The 23122-nt window shown below is 37.5% G+C and overlaps 1 protein-coding gene across 1 annotated transcript; it reads left to right on the forward strand.

Annotated features, from left to right (window-relative positions):
• The first annotated feature begins 14214 nt into the window (after positions 1 to 14214).
• On the forward strand, positions 14215 to 15554 carry LOC142162287 (uncharacterized). Its single transcript, XM_075218620.1, has 4 exons — positions 14215 to 14351; positions 14517 to 14698; positions 14806 to 15042; positions 15166 to 15554. Exons 1-4 carry the CDS (start codon positions 14215 to 14217, stop codon positions 15552 to 15554), a joined length of 945 nt encoding a protein of 314 aa, XP_075074721.1.
• Positions 15555 to 23122: the final 7568 nt, after the last annotated feature.

Below are 23122 nucleotides of genomic sequence, written 5' to 3' on the forward strand. Positions count from 1 at the left end.
AGGTTCTTGCCAAGTCCCTTGCCAGGTTCATATCCGCTCCAGGTCAATATGCTTTCAATTTTGTTATCCCACCATTTTTCTTTGTCAACGGCGTTTACTCGCTCGATGTGGTGATAGGTTTACCCGCCTATCTTTCTTCTTCCTTCGATCACTGGGATGGTTTGGCGAATGTATATGGGATTGCTACCGTCACCGTGAATGATCACCTCTTGGTGATTCCACTCAAACTTCACTACCTATTGTAGTGTTGACGCTACATCCCCAGCGACATGAATCCATGGTCGTCCCAACAGCAAGTTGTAAGATGCCGGCACATCTATTACTTGGAAATTGACATCAAACCAAGTAGGCCCCACTTGCAAGCACAAACTAATTTCCCCAATAGTGAACCTTTGGGAACCGTTGAAAGCTTTGACGTTGATGTCCTCATCCTTGATCTCATGCAGCCCCTTTCCCAATGTTCTGAGTGTTACCAATGGACAAATATTGAGGCTGGGCCCTCCATCAATTAGGATCCTAGTGATAAAATAATCTTCGCATAGCACGGTGATGTGCAATGCTTTATTGCGACTCAACCCTTCTAGTGGCAGCTCATCTTCATGAAAAGTGATCTTGTGACTTTCCAATACTTGCCCTACCATGTTTGCCATTTCTCCTCCGGTGATGTTGCTTGGTACATATGCCTTACTCATCACCATCAACAAGGCATTCTTATGTGCATCGGAACTTTGCAGCAAAGCTAGGATAGAAATCTGTGTCGGTGTTTTATTCAGCTTATCAATGACTGAGTATTCCTTGGCTTGTATCTTTCTCCAGAGATCATCGGGACCGGTTTTAGTGATGGTCGGCCGACCAGAGGCCTGCTTACTCGACTCAGCTAAATGATCCGGAGTATAAACCCTGCCGGTTCTTGTCATACCTTGTGCCGCAACTGTTTCCCTAAACTTGGCTTTCCCTTTCCTTCTTGCCTCGGTTGTGTAATCCCAAGGTATGGCATTTGTATGGAATGGTGTTACGACCGACATTGCTACTGGAATGGGCACCTTTACTCCGAACGGAGCATGTATTTTGGAGGGTAAAATTGCAACTTCAAACGGTGCGGGTGCATTTGTTAGAGACCCAAACTCGACCTCAATTGGTGTTGGCGTCTTTGCAGGGGGTGGTGCTTCAAACTCAAGTGGTACAGACATGTTTACCTCGGCATCCCCAGAAGGCTGAGTCTAGACTACAATCGGATTAAGGGTGACTATTGGCTTTTTTGGTTCGTCACCTTCTTATGATTAAACCGATCGATCCTTTGGGATCCCAATTATCCTTTATTTCAATCATGTGAACACCTCCACCCTTATGGTCCGGCAGAGGGTTGTTGCGGACATTCAGAGTAAGCTCCTTTGCCACAATGATCTTGTTATCAATCAAAGTCTGGATCTTGTCTTTTCAGAGAGCGGCATTCATCAATGGTATGTCATTTCATGTCAGAATGGTATGCATAAGATTTATTTGGATTGACCCATTGAGAAGGGGTTTTAGGGGTTATAGCAGGGATTGGGGTGACATAACCAGTAGCTTTGAGCCTTTCGTACAGCTGTTTAATGGTTTCAGCAATGGCGGTATACTATTTGGGAGGCCTGCGGTCAAAATTTGGTCGAGGTTTAGGAAGGCTTGACGTGTGGGAGGAGATTGATAGTGGGATGGCTGAGCATTATAGGCTTGGTAGATATGTGCGGGTTGGGAATATCTGGGTGAAGTATGTAGGAGGTGGAGGTGAGTGGTAAGTAGGTGGTGGAGTTTGGTAAGAGGGTGAGGGTGCTTGGTAATTCGGGGTAGGCTGATATGTGAGTGGAGGTATCATATAGGCTTGGTATTTGATAGGGGATTTGGCTCTTTGTGCAACCATTACAGCACCTACGTCCCTTTTCTTGGACGTACCACCAGACTGTAAAGCCTTATTGGTAGCTTGCAAAGCTTCAAAGTTTGTAACCATACCACTTTTGATGCCTTCCTCGATCCTTTCCCCTAGCTTGATGATGTCGGAAAATTTCTGGCTCTCAATCAACATCAGCCTTTCATAGTACTGCAGGTCTTGAGCCCGGACGAAAAACTTGTTCATTTCTTCTTCTTCTAAAGCCGGTCTGACCTTAGAGGCTTCTGGTCTCCAACAAGTAGCGTACTCGCGGAATATTTCCGTGGGCCTCTTCTTTAAATTCTGGATATAGAACACATCTGGCGCATTTTCTGTGTTGAACCTAAACCTATCCATAAAGTCAGACGCCATACTCACCCAATTCGACCATTTCTTCGGGTCTTAGATAATGTATCAAGACAGAGCATCTCCTCTCAGACTCCTCATGAAAAGCTTCATGCGAATCCTTTCGTCCTTCCCTACTCCGACCAGCTTGTCGCAGTATGTTCTCAAGTGGACTCTCGGATCCTCGGTACCATCAAACATCTCGAACTTAGGAGGTTTGTACCCCTCGGACAGTTCGACATCCGGTTGTATGCAAAGATCTTCGTAGTTCAACCCTTCAATCCCCTTACTTCCTTCGATACCCTGAATTCGACTAGTCAATTTCTTGAGTTCCGCAGCCAGGTTCCTGATGAGTGAGTCTTTATCATCAGACTCGGGTGTGCTTGAGATGGGTTGGGTGGAGTGTGGTGTGGTCTCCACATAGATAGGGGTGTTATGGTGGGCATGGAAATGGTCATTTGTGGAATTCAAAGGTTCAGGGATGAGCAGTGGAGTATTTTTGGATGTATGGCAAGTATTACAGTGGTGGTGAGGAGCCGGGTAGTTTTGTGGTTTTTGGGATGTTTTGTGGAGGTGTGGGATTCTGAGCGTTTGGAAAATTGATATCTGGAGTGGTGAGAGAAAATGACAAGTTTGCCAAATTCCGAACTTGATCAAGTTCCTCCTGAAATTTCAACAATTCTGCTCGAGTTGGGACGCACTTTCTTTGGAGACCTGAGCACCATGAGTGACCTCTATCCATTTAGTTGAGTTTTCCTTTCTGGTGTTGTTCAAATCTTCCATCTTTCCATTGTTCCTGCTTCTGATAGGACTAGGAGGAGGAGGAGTAGGTGGAGGGCCTTTGATCTTGTGAAATATGATGACGATGCCAGAGTGCACGAACTAACCTTTGGGAGGGGGGAATGAAAATGAAAAATAAAACAAAAGGTAACAAGTTGGTGAGGATTATAAGGAAAAGACATTGTGATATTTAAACATATAGTGCAAGAATTTAAATCGTGTCCTAATTTGGGAGCCTCGTTGTGCCCGAGGTAGGCCTAGTGACAAATTGATTTGGAAAACTTAGAATGTTAAATGCTTCATTTTATTGATAAAAGTAGATGAATCCCAAATGACACTAAATAACAAGGAATAAAATGTTACTAGTGGACATTGGCCTTATTACATTTCTAAAAGCAAAAAGAAAAGATTCCTATCTATTTGGTCCCAGAAGGGCCTTCCCCAGACTTGGCATCCTTGTCTCCATCAAACAGCTTCACCAGCTCACGAAGTCCCAGCAGAAGGTAGGCTCTGGCCAGGTGTCCACCCTCATTTCCTTCAGCATTCTGGCAGTCCTCGATCCTCTTGAGAAACTTCCTTTCCAGCTCCACTAAACCTCGTTCCAAATATCCCAGTCTCTTGTTGGCACTGACAGCCATGTCTTTCCATTCTTCAATTAGTTTTTGGTGGGCTTCTTGAATCTCACGGTGCTCGCTTTCACATTCCCGAATCCTCTTGCGCATTTGGTTGTATTTGACATATGCTTCAGCCCTTTCATCGATGATTCTGTGACCTCGAACAAACCCGGGTTGACCCAGACCATTGTGATTATCCTCCAACTAGCCTGAATAGTATGGGGTGCAGCCAGCATGGTATCTGTCCGGCTCGATGCTATCTCTTCATAGAACGAGTTTACAGTGCCACATATGCTGAGCTTGGCATTTGTAAGGGCTATCATCGTCCTGGAAGTCGGCCCGAAAGTGACTCATCTTGTCGACCCTTGGTATAACCTGCTTCCTGCCAGCATGTCTCATAACTCGGAGAGGGACATAAGGGTAGGTTCCTCTCAAACCGATCAGTATCAGAAATGGTGCGTCCCTGGATAGGGCGATGAACTCTTTAGTAGGGAACCATTCGAATATATATTGTATTTGATCCTCAGTTAGATTTTCAAATAGCTCCACCCACCCCTTGGCATCTTCTAGCCGAGCAAACATGTTGGGCATGTAGTTCATTTGCCTTGGTTGATGGAAGGCTATATGATCGTCCCAGTCTCTATGCTGAATCTCTTGCCGATATTCACCCCTCTGAAGATGCTCTATGATCCAGAGTTGGAGTAGCAAGTTGCAGCCCTCGAAGTGTTTGGCTCCTTGTTGACACTTTTCCAAGGCTCGGTATATCTCTGCGATAATCATAGGCACTATGCTAAACGGTTGTCCACCAATTCCCTCCATCAAAGTTTTGGTAACCATGGCTAGCCTGGTGTGGATCCTTGATTTCTTCATTGGAAACACTATCATCCCTAAGAAGCAGAACATGAAGACAAAGACCCTTCTGTGAATATGCCCCAACGATGTAAGGGAGAACTCATCCGGATAAGTACGGTAGGATTTGTTGTGACCGTACCTCTCGTACAAATAATCAAAGGGAATGTAGGACTCCTTCAAACATGTCAAGTCTGGATTCTTCTTTAGGCCCATCATTTTGAGATAACCTCTACCCTTGCGATTTTTCGGCATTAACAAACCCGGAGTCTCCCATGGTATACCAGCCAATCCTCTTATTTCCTCTAGCAGGGGTGTCATCTTAATCTCCCCGAAGCGAAACACAGATCTATCACAATCCCAGAATAGAGTAGTAGCTTCTATGATTTTGTTGTTGGGTTGGACCTCCAGGAGGGAATGTAGATTTCTTAGGTATTTCTTGACAAGAGTCTGATCACTAGAATGAAGATCCTCCCACCAGCTTAGCAACCTTAGGTGGATGTTAGTGACCATGCCGAATCTGGGGACTTCGTGCCTCATATTTCTGCAAGACAAAAGGGTTAGGCCCTTACCTTTACCAGACTCGACTATTAAATACCAATAATTGACATAAGACATTTAGTTCTCCAAATAAATGCACAGAACGTGGTAGTGTCCATTTGGGTTTTTGGGAAAACCCAGTGGACTTTGGACAAGGCTATCTTAAAGAGTCATTATGTGGACCACATAACTGACTCAGCTAGGTTTGACCATGATGCATGCACGATTAAACAGAGTAAGGTTTCTATGGGGGTTTTAGACTAGTACCCTTGAGCGGACAACTCAAGAGGGAAAGGCATGGAACCGTCGACTACACCGTTGATCGACCGATTTTACCGCAAATATGCCTTTGCCGGATTTAAAAGGTGATAATATCGGAAGAGCGCAACCACTCATTATAAGCATTGCTATGGTATTTGTTTGGCACAAGTGGAATATGATATTTAAAACATGCTTATGAAATAATTAAAACAAGTTGTCACGTATTTGCACGTTATGAAGTAATTACAGCAATGCTTCATAATTTAAAGCAGTAATAAAGGGAAGTAGTAAAGGGAAGCAGTAAAAGAAATAAAGGAAAGAAACAAAAGACAAGTCAGTTTTGTAATAGGAGAGGGGATTAAATACTTACAGGCATTAAGCAAATAAAGACATATAGAGAAGCATAAAGTCACAAAATAGCCTGAAATGGTAAGAGCCTAAAAGAAATCCCCAGCAAAGTCGTCATGCTGTCGCGCCCCCTTTTTCTCGCGAAATTGGGTTTATGAAATTTGGGAGGACAACTCGTTCCCTTTCGGGAATTGGGTTTTGAATTGAAGAGTCGCCACGTAATGATTTAAGTGCATTAGGACACTAAGAAAGGTTTGATTTGAGTAACCATAGATTGGGTAAGGGCTTGAAATTATCCCAAGGGGAAGGTGTTAGGCACCCCTCAAGATTCACTAGTGTTGTTCCCAGCCAAACTATTGTTGCGACTTAAGTGCAAATAACACATAAGCAAATAAAGGCTTCAAATAAGAGGGAATTTTCACGTAATGGTTACAAATAAATAAAAGTAAGAAAAAGGAACTAAAAAGAGTTGATTTTCTTAAAAGAAATGGTTTAAAAAGATTAAAAGAAACAAAGAAAACAAAGGGAAGGGGGGTCCTAGGTTTATTAATAATATGGATCACCCCACACAATATCCGGTTATCACTCCTCAGTGAGGGGCTACACGTGATGTTATCGCATGGTCATCATATCCATATCTACACTTTCCCACCCCGTTAAGGTATTAAAGCGCGAAATGGTCTCGTTTACTTATTGCTTGCTATTACACGCCCCAGTCCTATCAGTCCCGAAGGTATTTGGGACTACTAATCCTAAAGGGGAGGGATATTGGGCTTACTTGTGGTTTCAAAAGGTAAAAATACTAAGGCGACAAACAAAATATATATGGCAAGTATGGGGAAGCATATAAACAAATGAAAAGGCTAAAACAGACCTCCTTTAAGCAGAGAAAAAATAAGTAGTTAGCATGACTTACACATACTATTTAGGGTCTGATTAAACTTAAAGGATCGAGGCAGACTGATTTATTACATCGTTTAGATAAGAAGCCCGAATCAGGCCTGCCTGCCGGTTGTAGCATATAAAATCTAATTCAGTTAATAAACTTTCACCATATGGCTTGCCTAAGTGTTAGACGAAGACCCTATAGGCATGATATCTACTGATTCCAGAAACAATGAAGTAAACATGAATACATACTGATTTAAGAAAAATTGTCTGTTATTAAAGAAAGGCTAGTTTTAGCAAAAGAGCGTGCATCATTGTTATTGGTTTTGGACTTATAAGCGAGTGAAGCGGTTCAGATTCGATTAAAGCTCCTATAAGCATGCTTTCTATATGTTGTCGATTTTGGACACTTTTATAAACATAGTAAAAAATGCAGAAATCCTATAGGCATGGCATGTCTAGATGCTGAATTTTGTTTAAAGCCTATGAACATGATATCTAATTGCGGTTGATTACTTAAGACCAATAAACATGTTTGCCTAATGAGGAATGCATATGCAAGATTCAGAAAGAACCTATAGGCAGGATATCTATATGATATGCAGAAATTCAGAAATAACCTATAGGCATGGTATCTATATGGGAATGCAAGATTCCTATAGACATGGTGTTTATATGAGAATGAAGGAATTCATAAACTCCTATAGGCAGGTTATCTACCCCTTTTTGCATACATAGTTACCCTTCCCTTGTCACTAGCCATCCCCGAGAGTTTTATTACAAAGTTATTACAGCCAAGAAAGAGTAAAGTAAAGAAAAAATACAATCAGAAAAAGTACAACCAAGGAGAGCCTGATTCAGACTTTCTATCTGAAGTATGAAGTAAACCAACTCCAAGAGATCTTATTTCAAAGCCTTTCTCCCATTTGGATGTGTCAGAGTTCCCTAAGAGCCTCATATGGACTCCGGGCAGTGCTCACACCCAAATGCATTATAGATGAAGACATAGTGCAGTGGAAGTGCCAACCCTCAAGTGTCTAAGTTCAGAGGAAACTCAAGGTCCCAAGGCAAGGCTCACAAGAGAGAGGGGGAACTTGGAGACTAAGAGAGGGTGCAAGTGTAGAATTCTAAAAAGGGGAAAGGGGAAGGGAAACAATTTACATTAATACACATAGGGGTATAGGGAATAGGGAGGTGGTAAGAAGGCAAGGACAGGCTAGTGGGCATACCCAGCAATGGGAAATGCTGGCACACCCATAAGCCTGTTAGAACACATTGTTTAGAGGTTAGGATCCTCTAAGGGATTAAATTAAATCCATAAACAATAAATTGCATATTGTCAGGTGTTAAACTGTAACTCAAAGCACATAAAGGGAAATAGGGAGCGATAATTCATAACAGAAACAGGCAGTAGGACATAAGCATACTAATTTAAATGTTGAATTCTACAGAAAGCAGTAAAGTAGACATGGATACAAAGACTGTAAAAAACACATTATTATGGTGCTGAAGCTTAAATCAAGACATACCAGTTTCAAAGGAAACAAACAAAGAAAAGTAGTAGGTCTTGTAAACAGGCCACAATGCAGACAAGAAGAGAAAGTTATTGTGAGAGAGTATGAGTTCAGAAGGATTCTGATGACTTCTTTGTGAAAAAGGGTCGCACCTTTTATAGTGTGAAAATCATGAAGAAATAAGGTAAGAAAATAGTCAAGGAACTCATTGTCAATCAATTACACAAGACTTCTCTTAATTAAGGGATTCAGATTCAAACAGGAAAAAACAATTTAATGAAAGAAAAATGAAAAAGCACTTTGTGCACAACATGCAATTAAGGGTAAATACATAAAGGTTATTTAAGGACAGAATTTCTGAAATACGTGGTTGCACAAACAAGGCAAGAAAATCAATTAACAGCCAGCAAATCAAAGATCAGGGGTCTTGTATGAATGAGAGTCAAAAAGATGGGAAAGGTTTTTTTTAACTTAAGGGAAATCAGCAAACAATGGAAAGGGAATCAATCAGACCTATTTAGAAGGAATTTGAATCAATCACGAGTTGAAAGCCTTTTTAGAGGAAGATTTATCACATATAAAGAGCACACAAACACGTTGAGTTGAAAGAAAATATTGTGCCATTGCAAAAATCAACAGAAAAATCCAGTGAAGAAAGAGTTTTAGAAGAGTTTAGCCAAAGGTCCGAACCATATGCAAACATGGATGTCCAAACTCGGTTCAGAGACTCGAAGTTGGTCTGAAAGAGTTAGGGGTTCTAAAATAAAAACCCTAATTCAATTAAATCACATAATCAAACTTGGTAGAACCCCCGAATTCTAGTGTTTCCACCTTGAATCAAGTACAGAGATGAGAAGGCAAGTAATCGAAACAGGCTCAGAGGTTTCAGTTCTATGAAACCTCTTGCATGTTTCTTTCAGCAGCAGAAACTCATGAGAAAACAATGATAGCAAGTCACACAGATCATAGTAGCAGAATTCAAAGAAAAATAGAGTAGAAGAAGCTAATACGAAACATCATAGAGAAGACTGATAAGAACAGTAGAAGAAGCATGCTAAGAAATTCAAGAAGAAGCTTTAAACAGAGCTCGGTAAAAGGAACTTAATAAGGAAACTTAAGAACTTAGTAAGAAAATATAATAAGAGAAACATATCATAACACAGTAGAGAAAGCATACAGTAGAAAAGCATACGAGAACATAGTATAGCAAAATACAGCAGAAAAAGCATGTAAGAACATGGTAGAAGAAAATACAAGAACCCAGTAGAAGCAAATACACATAAAAGGAAAAGAAAGTGAGAAAACACTTAAATACTTTCAGAAAATCCTAGATCGGAAAAGAAAGATTTTGAAAGTAGTTTTTTGAAAGAAAGGTCAGGAAAACGTTTAAGACCTTAAGGAAAGCATGGATCTAGAATAGATCTAAGGAAATCGGAAAAACCTCGAAGGGTTAGGGTTTCAGAAGAACCCTAGAAATGAGAAAGGCTTTGAAAAGTCACTGATCTGAGTCGGAAAGGTCAGGATAAGGCTCAAACAACCATGGTACGCCGGAGTAAGGCCGGAGATGGCCGTGGAACCTCGAATCGACAGAGGTCTGGGTACAAACCTTCAAGGTCAGGCCTTGAATCTTCAGAGATCAGGTGTGTAAGAGCAACAGGAGGTAGGTATAAGACTCCCATAGCCCTGGAAGTCATGGATTCCGATGGCTTTCAGGGTGGAAGCGGTAAGAGGCGGCTAGGGTTCTGAGAAGACTCGAGAGAGTTTGAGAGAGTGGAGGGTTTCAGAGGCGGCAGGTAGGTAAAAATGACTTAGGGTTAGTGGGGTTGGTGAATTAAAAAGGGAAAGGAGAGAATGTGGCCGTTGATCATTTTGATCAACGGCCTGGATTAAACGGGGAGCCGGGTGGGTTGGATTTAATTGGGTCAGGGGCGGGTAATTTTAGGAATTGGGCTGGGGTTCAATTGGGTTTAACTAGGGTAGAATTTAGGCTAAAATTGAAATAAGTAGGGCTAGTATTTAAATAGACACTTTTCCCTTATTTATTTTATAAAAAATAGTAAAATGATATCTGGAAACAAATTAAAGGTTCTAAATTAATTAATAATGTATAACTATTGAATTAAAAATACTGAAATCAATTTTGTAATTATAAACGTAATTAAATCTTAAAATAGGCTAATATTGCAATTATACGCAATTTGGCTTTAAATAAATTTTTAAAAATGTGTAAAAATCATACTAGCTATATTTTAGTATAAATATGAGAGTCCAATAAATGAATTACAAAAATGATAATTTGGGGGATAATTATTAGGTTTTTCTTGATAAAATAGGGCAGTAAATTGATTTAAAATCTTTTTTTAAAAAAAAATTGGTATACTTATATATGCATATACATGCTATTTGAAAGGCATTTTGCATATAAAAAATACAGAAAAAATTGGGTATCAACACAACCTTGTCGAATGAGGTTGAATAACCTACACAACTATGTTCCAGGTTAAGCCTCTTCTAGAATGATTCATTGGCAAAGAACTGTGGCCTGATTCTCTCCCAATCAGCCTTTATTTGATCCCACAAAAGCATAAGATTAGCCATCAGTTTGTTATTGTACCACTCACAATTCAAAGTCTCCCACTTCTGCATAATTTCATTCATATTAGGCTTCCTACTTCCGCTTGCACCAGACATTTTTTCTTTAACAAAAGCTAAAAGACTAAGGATGAATATAAATTTAAAGAAATATTATGGAAGTCTATGAATGACTATGAAATTTTCAAATGAAGAGATTGTTAATATAGATAAAGAATTCACCTAATCAATTTAATATCTATAAATGTAAAAGTAACTTTTCAGCTGTTTTTACTATTTTACGTTTAGAGAAATTGAATGAAACAAGATAAGAAGGTGGTAAAACAAGTATGTGGTAAATACAAAAAGAAATGTAACTTCAACCCTAATAAGCCCACAGTTTTTCTATAGTAAAAAAATAACTTCAGCATGAAAAATAACTTTTCAGATCATTTACTGTATGCAAACAAATTTAAATGAAAGATGAAGTAGGTGACAAAAGATAAAAAGTAGATAGTAAATGCAAAAAAGATAAGTATCAACTTAAAAAAATACCAAAACATACAGAAGTTTTTGTCATAAGCTTTTTCAAAATCTTTAGCCCAATGTGCTGAAGTTATTTAGTTCATTTCTAAAAACTCCAGCATATCATAAGCTGAAATTTTTCATTGTGGATTCAATAGTTTTGTCGTAAAGCTTTTTCAAAAACTTCATCCCAATGTGCTGAAGTTATTTAGTTGTTTTCTAAAAACTTCAGCACTTGATAAGCTGAAGTTTTTGTCCTGGACTCGATAGTTTTTGTCGTAAAGCTTTTTCAAATAACTTACGCAGAAACTGCTAAAGTTATTTAGTGGATTTAGTGATGAGCTGAAGTTTTTGTCCTATATTTGACACTTTTGTTATGACTTTTAACCAAAACTTCAGCTTAAAAAGCAGAAGTTATTTACTCCATGCTGAAGTTTAGCATATTTGAATCAATCCAAGTCAACTAAAAAACTAATTAATGCGAATAGAACAAATATTTAAAAGACATCACATAAATGACACAAAATAATGTATATTCACAAAATCCAATTTTTTTTCACTTACATCCTTGGAAAAAAAAAGAAAAAATTAGTTTTTTGTTTACAAATTATTCTCTATTCAAAAAATTCACAAAGTGTTTTCATATTCTCCATAGTCATATCCTAGTTGCTCTTCTTGGGTTTCTTAACTATATTCCATGAACCTTCACTATGTCTTCTACTGATTCACAGAAGCGGCAATACGAGCACCTTACTTTACCACCTTGTACGGACCTTTGAATTACATTTGCCATATTCTTGCATTTTCCACATATGTGCATCTGGGAGGAGTCACTAAGTATGAAAAGGCGTTCATTCAAATTCGCTGCAGCACCATGAGCTATAAGACAGTCACGCTCAATTTCACCAAATTTAATTCCACCAAAGCATTTTCTGTCAGACACAGGTTGACGAAGTTTAGTACTATGATTTTTTTAGCAACTCCCGTCTTCTTTCATAAGAAAAAAATAAGAAAATATTGGCAAAGATATGCTTACTGGTGTGCAGCTGGGAATTCGTGGGAAGCAAAAATAATGAAGGAGAAGTCCAAAATACCTCATATATGATGGGGAGTGGCCACATCAAAAACTCGAGCCCCAGGAAATTTGCTCTTTTTCCTAAAAGTTAGATTTATCAACTAGTAAAAAGAGCAAATTGTCCTGGAGCTCGAGTTTTTGATCTGGTCACTCTCCTTCACATATGAAGTATTTCGACTTTTCCGTCATTATCTTTACTTCCTATGAACTCCCTACTACACTCAATAAACTTGTTTTTGCCAACATTTTCTTGTTTTTCTTTGAATACAAATTTAAAGAAATATGATAGAAGTCTATGAATGACTATGAAATTTTCAAGTGAAGAGATTGTTAACTATTTTTTGTTCAGAGAAATTGAATGTAACAAGATAAGCAGTTGGCAAAACAAGTAAGTGATAAATGCTAGTAGTTGGTAAATACAATAAAAAAATAATAAAAAATAAGGCCACAAAAAGTAGATGATATAGGTGATAAATGACAAAAAGTAGCTAGAAAATGCAAAAAAGATAAGTATCAAGTTAAAAAAATATCAAACACATGCTAAAGTTTGTAAAGCTTTTTTAAAAAACTTCAGCCCAATGTGCTGAAGTTTTTTAGTGTATTTCTAACAACCTCAACTCCTGATAAGCTGAAGTTTTTGTGTTGGATTCGATAGTTTTTTTCGTACAGCTTTTTCAAAAAACTTCAGCCCAATGTGCTGAAGTTTTTTAGTGTATTTCTAAAAACTTCAGCACTTGATAAGCTGAAGTTTTTGTCCTATAATCAATACTTTTGTTATGACTTTTAACCAAAACTTCAGCTTAAAAAGCAGAAGTCATTTACTTCATGCTTAAGTTTTTTCAACAAAAATATGCGTAAAATTCATGATAAAAGACACAAACACATTTGTATGAACAAAAGTGAACTAAAAAATAATTAATGTATATTCACAAAATCCAAATTATGTGCAACCAATCCTCTAATCAAAAAATTCACACATAGTCTCTTCAAAATCTCCATAATCATGTTCTTCTGGAGTTTCATAGCCGCTATCTTTTTTCAACTTTCCATGAGCCCAAAGATTGGCAGCCAATTCTCTCTTGAATGTCAATGACTGACTTTGATCGAAATTGAAGACATCTTCTTTCTTCAACCGCATATCAATTAACTTAAGAGCAAATATACCACAATCAACACTACAAAAAGAACATGAAAAAGAAATTGAAGAATAGTTAACACAAGGGCAAAAAATAATAAACATAAGATGCATCATAAAACATATTCGAAACACGTATTTGTTAGTCTGCTGCGGTGTGTTCATCCACTTAATTTAAAAATTTTCCACATGACTTTTCCCATAAAATTTAATGTATGCCCCAAAATCCAAGCATTTGAGACAATGTGGGATCAACCGTGCATAATTTCTGACATGTTCAAGCGCACGTTCATATGTTACACTGCACATGGAATCATACACATATATAATTTTATCTTTAAAGTCCAGAATTCCAAAAAAGTAGTAGGTAGATATCTGGCCCATCCTTGGCTTAAGTCGAAATGGAAAGAATATTTTTCTGGCAGATGCCCATGAGATACCACAGGAAAGGTCGAGGCCTTTTACGTAGTTGGCCACCTTTTCATTCGTTGATTCTTCCTCAAACCAACTAAAGTCTGTAAGTGGCTGAATAACCGCTTCTTCTTCTTCTTCAGCCTGTTGTTTGGATATCCTCTTTCTCTTTGATTTGCTCTTTTTTTGATTCTCCATTCTCTATTGTTTCCTTTTTTTAATTATCTCCATCTGTTCTACTGAAGGATGAATACCAGCCAGCTTAGTCATATACTGATCAAAAAGTAAATCTGTTACTGCACATCTTGATTTTGGATAACCTGAAAGGTGATAGCAATATTTTTTGCGCAAGTAATATATGCCCACTTCAATATGCTGCAAATGAAGGGGTGTCACCTAGATGTATGATGAAACTGGATATATAAAAAGCCTATGATTCAATAGAATGGGGCTATATGGAGCAGATATTACAAGCATTAGCATTCCCAGAGCAGTTTATAAGATGGATCATGACATGTATGGAAACTGTCACATACACAATCATGATAAATGGTGCACTAACTAAGCCATTTGATGCTAGGAAAGGATTGAGGTAAGGGGACCCTCTTTCACCATTTCTATTTGTGCTTGCAATGGAGTACTTGATAAGGAAACTAAAGAAACTAGCTGAAATACCAAACTTCAACTTCCATCCCAAGTGTGCTAAGATGCAAATCTTGCAACTTGGTTTTATTGACGATCTATTATTGTTTTGCAGGGAAGACATTGGATCAATTAAAATATTATTCCAATGCTTTATGGAATTTTCAAAAGCATCTGGATTGCAGATAAATAAAAACAAAAGTTCAATTTTCTTTGGAGGAGTCACAAATGAAGAGGAGGAGGAGATCCTAGCATTTATTGGAATTCAGAGAGGAGTTCTACCAGTTAGATACCTTGGTGCACCACTGAGCTCCAAAAGAATATCTATAGCATAGTGCCAACCACTCATTGACAAGATAATGGGAAGAATTACCTAATGGACTGCAAAATTCTTGTCCTTGCAGGAAGGATTCAGCTCATAAAAAGTGTTCTGTTCTCCATCCAAACCTACTGGGCCCAAATATTTGTTCTGCCAAAGAAAATTACAAAACTTATTGAGGCAATTTGCAGGAGTTTCTTATGGATGGGAGAAGGTAAAGTGTCAAAAAAAGCTCTATTAGCATGGGATAAAGTATGCCTCCCTAAGTCAGCAGGTGGATTCAATATCATGAATATAGCAATCTGGAACAAAGCTGCCATATGTAAGCAATTTTGAAACTTATGTAAAGAGAAGAAGAAGCTATGGGTACAATGGGTACATAGTTATTACATTAGAGGAAGAAATATCTGGACAGTACAGTTAAAGCAAGCTTCATGGATGGTAGGCAAGATCATGAAGACACATAGGACTATGATGGAAGCAGGATTCAGCCAGGATGATATTACAAATATGAATAGCTGTTCTATCAAACATATTTATCATAAGTTGCGAGGTACATTTGAGAAAGTAAGTTGGAGGAAAGTAGTTTGTCACAATGGAGGATGTCCCAGATGGAAATTTGTACTAACTATGACAGCACATGGAAGATTATATACAAAGGATAGATTGCAAAGATGGGGAATGGCAGTTGATCAAGATTGTATCCTCTGTAACAATGAAAAGGAAACCATACAATACTTGTTCTTTGAGTGTTCTTATTCAAAAACACTGTGGAGTAAACTGTTAGAGTGGCAAGGCATTGACATACCAGTACAAGGTTGGAAGAGGAGCTAAAATGGGCAGAGAAATGGGCCAAAAGAAGAAATGCAGCAGCTGAATTATACAAGATGGTACTAGCAGCAACAATTTACTATGTGTGGCAGGAAAGAAATGGTAGAATTTTTCAAAACAAGACGAGAAGATGGGAGACAGTTTGCAAGCTGATAGTCCAAGAGATACACTGTCGTAGCAACAGGAAAATAGAATTTTTTTTGCATAGTTTAAATTGGTATCCAGTGTAATAGATGTAGATACTACATAGGGGATATGGGGTGAAATTAGTTTGATAGGCAATTATGTAAGGGTTTGATTTACTTGTAAATATTTGCCTGGTAAATGAAAGATTTAATTACCAAAAAAAAAATTCTTCAAAAAAAAAAAATATGCTGCAAATGGACAACAACAAATGATAACATGTGAAATAACAACTTCAGCATGCATAACTATGAAGTTTAGAAAAAACGCATTACAAAACTACAAACAGCATGACAAAAACTTAAGCATATTCAGTTTGAAGTATTGGGCTGAAGTTTTAGAAAATAAGCTAAAAAAATTCAGCAGTTTACTATGAATAAAGCTGAAGTTTTCAAATTACAGTACAAAAACTTTACAATAAAAAATAAGCTGAAGTTTTAGGAAATACAGTTGAAAACCAATTCAAAAAACAAACTTAATAACTTACTTTATCCGCAAGATCAGAGTTAGGATCCATAACCTCGGTAAAGAATGATTTTGCAATATCAACTTCAGCTAATCTGAATCGATTGGAATCATATTCATTGGCATCCATCTCCAACCACTCTGTAAATCTTTGCATCAATCCGCTGTCTTGATTAACATAATGAAAGGGACACCTTCGTGTATTCTTTCCTACTTTCCAATCTTGCCCCATTTGCTTTTGTTTATGAACTATGTAAGGAGATCTCAACCAAATACTCTCCAGACGAATCATTTTCCTTTTTTATCTGGTTTTCCTTTTGCTTGCTCTTCCTGCTGTTCCGTCACAACTAACTGCTGTTGTTCAGCAGCAGGGGGGAAACCACAGCCATCGTGGCAGATGCTTGACCAACTCCCTGCTGTTCACGATGTTCTTGTCTCTCTTCACAAACAACAATAAGAGCAGAATTACCTTCTGAATCAGTCCCAAGTGAAAATGAACATAAATTGAAGTTGGAGATATCACTGGTGTCACACATAGGAGAATTGGAAATCTTCCTTATCTTAGGATTTGGAAGAAGTTGTGATGCATCAGATGAGATCTGCAAAAGCAAGGAAAATATAAACATAAATAAAACTGATACAAAACACAAATTAGGCAAAAAAAATAGCTTGTAATCGAATTGTAGAAAATAACTACCTGGTCTAAGTGTTGAGACACAGATGGTGTTTGCATTCCAATAGATCCTATATCTTCATGCAAAAAAAAACTAAATAATACTAACTAAATTTTATAAAATAATACCAACACTCTTCACACATGTCTGTGAGGCAACATGTGTGAATAAATGTATTTCTCCTTTTTGATATAGCTGCATAACTTAACAAATTCTTTTTGAGCTACCTCGAGTCTTTCTGAAAAATCATTCAAAAACATAACAAAGAAAATAAAGTATGTAAAATTTCAAACTGTAAAAAATATACTTCGATCAAATATAATAAATTCATAATCTATAGAATACCTTTCTCGATATCAGCATTTCCAGCTTCATTCAATTGTGAACCAACGTCGAGGAGCATTGGTGTATTCTCTGGAAGGTTTTTCTCAACTCTACCTTCATTCAATTCAGCATCATTAGAGAGTTTTTGAGTTGTGTCAATTGAAGCACAACTAGTTTCAACTTCCACTGCATATTCATAAAGAGGGGGAATAGATCAACTAGTTTTTCTATATATATAACATAGTAAAAATTTATACCTGTAGTGAATATTTCACTACAGGACATTATCAAAAAGATCAGTTAAAACTTCTTTATACCGTACCCAACAATTTCACTACACGATATTATAAAAAAAAGTTAAAACTTCAACTTTAAGAAGGCTGAAGTTTGCCAGTCACAAAATAAAAACTTCTACAGTTACAAAAAAAAACTTCAGCTCTAGAGCTGAAGTTGGACAGTTACAAAAACAAAAACTTCAGCTCTAGAGCTGAAGTTCACCAGTTACAAAATAAAAACATTCAGCAAAAAAAACATGCTGTAGTTTTTACAAAAAAACACAAAACATGAAACAAAACTTCAGCTCCTATCTAAGGTATCATTGAACTATTATAAACTTCACACTTTATACATGTAGTAACAATTTCTTGTGTATCACCACCTAGAAGTTCTTTGCAAATAGCTAGTGCTCCTCCATACCGATCGTCTTTCCCAATAGTTCTAGACACATCACTCGCTTTCAGTTCTAAAGTACCAACAAGTGCTTGATCTCCATCGCCAAACAAATTGCCTTTTGCAATATCACTTTCCAAAGCACAACTCGGTGCATGTTTTTCAGTACCAACAACTTGATTATCTGCACCTTTCTCAGTCGTTAACTCTTCATCATTTCCATCTTTACTCTATCTACAAACACTGGATTGTTCCTCTCCACCTTGTTGTTGAACATGTTCATCGCCTTCAACAGCCGCTTCCTTACATGTAGCATTATCATCTGCGACATTATGCAATGCATCATGAGTACTATGTTCTTCAGTCTCAACCACTTGATTATTGGCACCTTGCTTGCTTCCAATATTCTCAGTTGATAACTGTGCTTCATCATTTCCATCTCTGCTCAATCTATCAGCACTAGAACGTTCCTATTCAACTTGTTCTTGAACATGTTGATCGCTTTCAAAAGCCGCTTCCTCACGTATAGCATTTACATTTGCGAATTTATCTGATACATCATCAACAACATTAATATCCGATGGATGTTCGTAACAGTCGTTCACCCTATTATATTCTCGATGGTTACTCAAATCAAAATTGCCATCGTCCATTCCATTTGATTTGTTGACAATCTTAAACAACTGTTCAAACTTCCCACCGAAATATTCCTAGAAAAAAAACTACTAACAATGGTTAATCTGAATAACATAAGCAGAAATAAAAAGACTTCTCTATAAATTAGCTTACCTTCACTTTTACAAAAATCGCATCCACAATAGCAGATCGCTCCTCCTTTTTAAACTTATCGAAAACTTCTTTCACGACCTTTCTTCTTTCTTTTTCTGCATGCCTTTGAACCTCCATCGTTAACCTCTAGAATAGACACACAACAAAAATTCAAATATAGAAGAAAACTTCAGCTCAAAAACATGTTGTACTTTTACAAAAACAAAACCAAAAAACTTCAGATCAAAACTTACAGAACATATTGTGTCGAGTAATTCATTGTCATCAAAGTCAGTTGTAGAACGGTTAGAACGACTCTGGATACGAGATGATTCACCAATAAAAAGAGTTCGATTCGCTTCTTTTGATCAACTCTGACTACGTGGTGATTCACCAATAACAGGAGTTCGATTCGCTTCTTTTGATCGACTCAGAGTACGTGGTGATTCACCAGTTGAAGGAACCGCGTTAAGTACCTTTGAACGAATACGGCTGCATGGTAATTGTCCAATTAAAGGCATTGAATTCAATTCCTCTTCTGTAGGAATTATATCCAATACACTAAAGTTGCGATAATTCTATTTAATACAAAAAAGTATATTATAAGGGGGGAAACTAATACATCAACATATAAACACAAAGACAAACAAAAAAAATTAAGTTACATCATGACTACTGAACATATCAAAAAGTTCGGAAAATTTAGGCTCTCCCACACATACATAACATAACATCTTGGGAACATGAGGGGTATCAAGGTACTCATCCTCTCTTATATACTTCTCCCGAATATCAGGGAAGCACTCATAGAACCAAGCACCATTATGGAAATCCACCAAGTTTATACTCAGTTGAACGTAATTTGTTATGCTTGTCCAATGCATGTTTTAGTGAATAAATGAGCTTCTCATAAGCCACATTACCTCAAGGATATTCAGCACAAACCTTATCATCTTCAACAATAGATGCATACTCCTCCATCACAGATGACTCAGTCTTTTTTCCAAATAAAATAGACTCTACAACAAGAATTTCCATAAGTTTCACAACATCATCATCGCTCTCGCATATGTGTATGTGATTCACAGCAATCTTTGGAATTTCATTCCGAGTCATAAAATCTCGAATATCCTTCAAAGCCACACCCTTGGACTTACCAAAATAGCGCTTCAGAATATTGCTCTCTCGATTAATTGGTTTTTCATCATTATGTGCTGTGATTCGCAAACCGCACATAATGTGAAAGTCTTCAAGGGTGAAGGAAACATCATGGCCAAATATCTTGAAACTAATGGAGTCTCGATCATTGGTGAATATTCAAGAAAGACACAGACAATGAACCAACTTCATGCTGCATTTGAAATTATCCATAGCCATAATGTATCGAAATGTACCATTATTAAGCTTATCTTGTTGTGTAGGAGTCAAGAAATTTGCAATTAAACTCTTCAAATCGTGGTTCCCCTTCCAATAACCCCTACATTTAAACCAATCTCGAAACTCAAAATATCTTTGCCCTGGTCTTGTAGGTGGAGGGGCAGGGACATAAGGATCTGGGGGTATTATAGGTTGTCTAGGTGCTTTAGGTTGTCTAGGTGCTTTAGGTGCCACCTGTTCAAAAAAAGTAAAATATACAAAAAATAACATCGGGACATTATCAAAAAAGATCAGTTAAAACTTCAATCTCTTAGAAGGCTGAAGTTCGACAGTTACAAAACAAAAACTTCAACTCTAGAGCTGAAGTTCGACAGTTACAAAACAAAAACTTTAGCTCTAGAGCTAAAGTTCGACGGTTACAAAACATAAACTTCAGCTCTAGAGCTGAAGTTCACCAGTAACAAAATCAAAAACTTCAGCTCCTAAAGCTGAAGTTCACTAGTTACAAAACACAAAACATTCAGCAAAAAAATATGTTGTAGTTTTTACAAAAAACAAAACACAAATTCAAATCCAAAAATAATGCCAAAACATGGGGAAAAAAACTTCAGCTCCTATCTAAGGTATTATCACTTTAATAGTATCATCTATTTAACTCTCAAAATTTTTAAAAATTTGGACGTCTAATCACTGAAGAATTTATAGAATTTTCATCAATAACATAAAAACTCATTCAAAAAACCTAAAAACACAATCGTAAAAGTAAAACTAATGCACTTATCAAACTAAAACCCTAAGAAACTATTTAATCATAAATACATGAATATCAAAACCAAAACCAGAAATAAAACCCAGAAATCGTAAAATAAAACCCAAAAAGTTAATGCAATGTACCTTAATTAAATCGTAATGTGGGAACAACGACGACTAGCAGTTGAAAATTCAAAACAATGACGAAAACCGTTTGATTTTAGAGAAGAACAAATCAAAAAATGCAAATAACGGGAGAGAAAGACAGAGACAGTAGAGAACTAACATATACTTGGAGAGAAAGTAGTCTTTTAATAAAGAAGGGCAAAATAGTCTTTTTAAAAGGCTTTTAACATAAAAATGGGTACGGGTGCAACAGAAAGACAAAGCGACTACAAGTTAAAAAGGGGAGCCCTATTTTTACTATTTCATAAGCTGCTTTCGGCGTTCAAGCCCGTTAGTATTGGCCTACTATAGTTTTTCTAGATGTGATGCTAATAATGTTTTGTATTTTTCTTTGGCGAAATAAATAAATGATCCCTTTAAGTTGTCCTTAACGATCAGACAAACATCCTAACTGACCCATTTATCATTTTGATACTTTAAGTGTCTATTAAATGTGTCTTGTAAACACCTTGCATTGACATGGCAAATCAATTGGGTCTCATTAAAAACTGAGCGCGTGAGGACTTCAATTACATTGTTTTCTTTTTTCTCTTCAGTTTAACTTATTTTTATGTTTGGCACACACACCACATTTTCTTATTTTTTTTCCTCCAAATTATTTCCACCTTCTCCCCCAAAAATTTCTTCCACCAACAAACCATCCTCTAGTATCGACAATCCCAACTATTTAGCAAAGCCAAAGCTTGTGAGCTAAGGTAGCAGGAAGAATCTTCAGTTGGGGTTGCACTAATGTGCTCATATGGACTGTGGTGGCACAGACAGGTGCACGATGTGTTATGCAGTGATTTTGGAAAACTTTGGAATAATTTTTGGCATGTTCGAGGATGAACATATATTTAAGTGGGGGAGAATGTAAGGATCGGACCGGTCATTTTGAACTCTAGTATGTCATTCGGCGGTTTGAGGCTTTGAGTAGCTTCACTTCATGTATTATGACTTGCATGTGTAGTCAGATTAGATTTTCGGGAAGATCAGAGTTGGTTTGGAAGAATAATTCTCAATTCTAAAGCTTTAAGCTGGAAGAGTTGACCAACGTTTGACTTTCGAGTAAACAACCTTGGATCGGAGTTTTGACCGTTCTGTTTGGTCCGGATAATGTAATGACCCGACCGGTCATTTTGAATAAGTACTATCTCGTCTCCCCATATACTACTAAATTCATGTTTCACGGTTCTTATGTAACTTGTTGGGGAAATTGGTTTGGGTTCGGAAAGGTTTATGAAAGGAATTGAGACACTTACTCTCCAAGAAGAGAGTTTAAGTTGAATTAAATTGACCGGAAGGTGAAATATGAGTAAACGAATCCGGAATGGATTTTTGATGATTTCGATAGCTCTGTATGGTGATTTTGGATTGAGGAGCATGCCTCGAAAATTATTTAGAAGTTTGTAGTTTAAGTAGGCTTGAAATGGCGAAAACGAGAAGTCACAATTTGGGAGTTTGACCGAGGGGTTGACTTTTTGATATCGAGATCAAAATCCGATTCAAGAAGTTGGAATAGCTCCATTATGTCATTTATGACTTGTGTGCAACATTTGGGGTCAATCGGACTTGATTTGATAGATTTCGGCGTTGTTTGTGGAATTTGAAAGTTCCTAAATCCTTAGGCTTGAACCCGAGGTGGATTTGGTGTTTTAGTGTTGTTTTGAGTAATTCAAAGACTTGACTAAATTTTTATGATGTTATGGGATATGTTGGTACATTTGGTTGAGGTCCCGGATGAGTTTCAGAGTAAATTTTGAGCGAGTTCGAACGTTTCGGAACTCTAAGATGGTTCTGGCACTTTGGGAGTGCGGACCGCACCAAAATTTTGCATACCACAGAGGGAAGTGCGGACCGCACACCATTTTGTGTGGACTTCAGTGCGGACCGCACAAAATGGTGTGCGGCCGCACACCAAAAATGGTCCGCAGGATCGCTGGTCCGACTTTGGAATCTCATATCTTTTGATCTACATCGAATTTGGGGAGGATTCAAAAACGAAGGTTGTAGATCTGTGAATCTAGTTTTCAAAACATATTATAATAGGGATTTGGACATCTTTAGAGAAAGTTATGGCCAAAATACTAAAGCTTATCACTGCAGTCAAAACCTGTGGGGACAACAGTCATTTTTGTGCGAACCGCACTGGTTTTTTGCGGACAACACTCGTTTTTGTGCGGTCCGCAGTGGTGG

The sequence above is a fragment of the Nicotiana tabacum genome, chromosome 7, assembly GCF_000715075.1.
Source record: "Nicotiana tabacum cultivar K326 chromosome 7, ASM71507v2, whole genome shotgun sequence".
NCBI lineage: Eukaryota > Viridiplantae > Streptophyta > Magnoliopsida > Solanales > Solanaceae > Nicotiana > Nicotiana tabacum.

Excerpts from the sequence above, each read along its gene's own strand:
- LOC142162287 (XM_075218620.1), top strand. The coding sequence starts at position 14,215 with ATGGAGCAGATATTACAAGCATTAGCATTCCCAGAGCAGTTTATAAGA. Across the intron at positions 14,699-14,805 it reads TCTACCAGTTAGATACCTTG|GAAGGATTCAGCTCATAAAA; the intron begins GTGCACCACTGA and ends TTGTCCTTGCAG. Across the intron at positions 15,043-15,165 it reads CTGGAACAAAGCTGCCATAT|GCAAGATCATGAAGACACAT; the intron begins GTAAGCAATTTT and ends CATGGATGGTAG.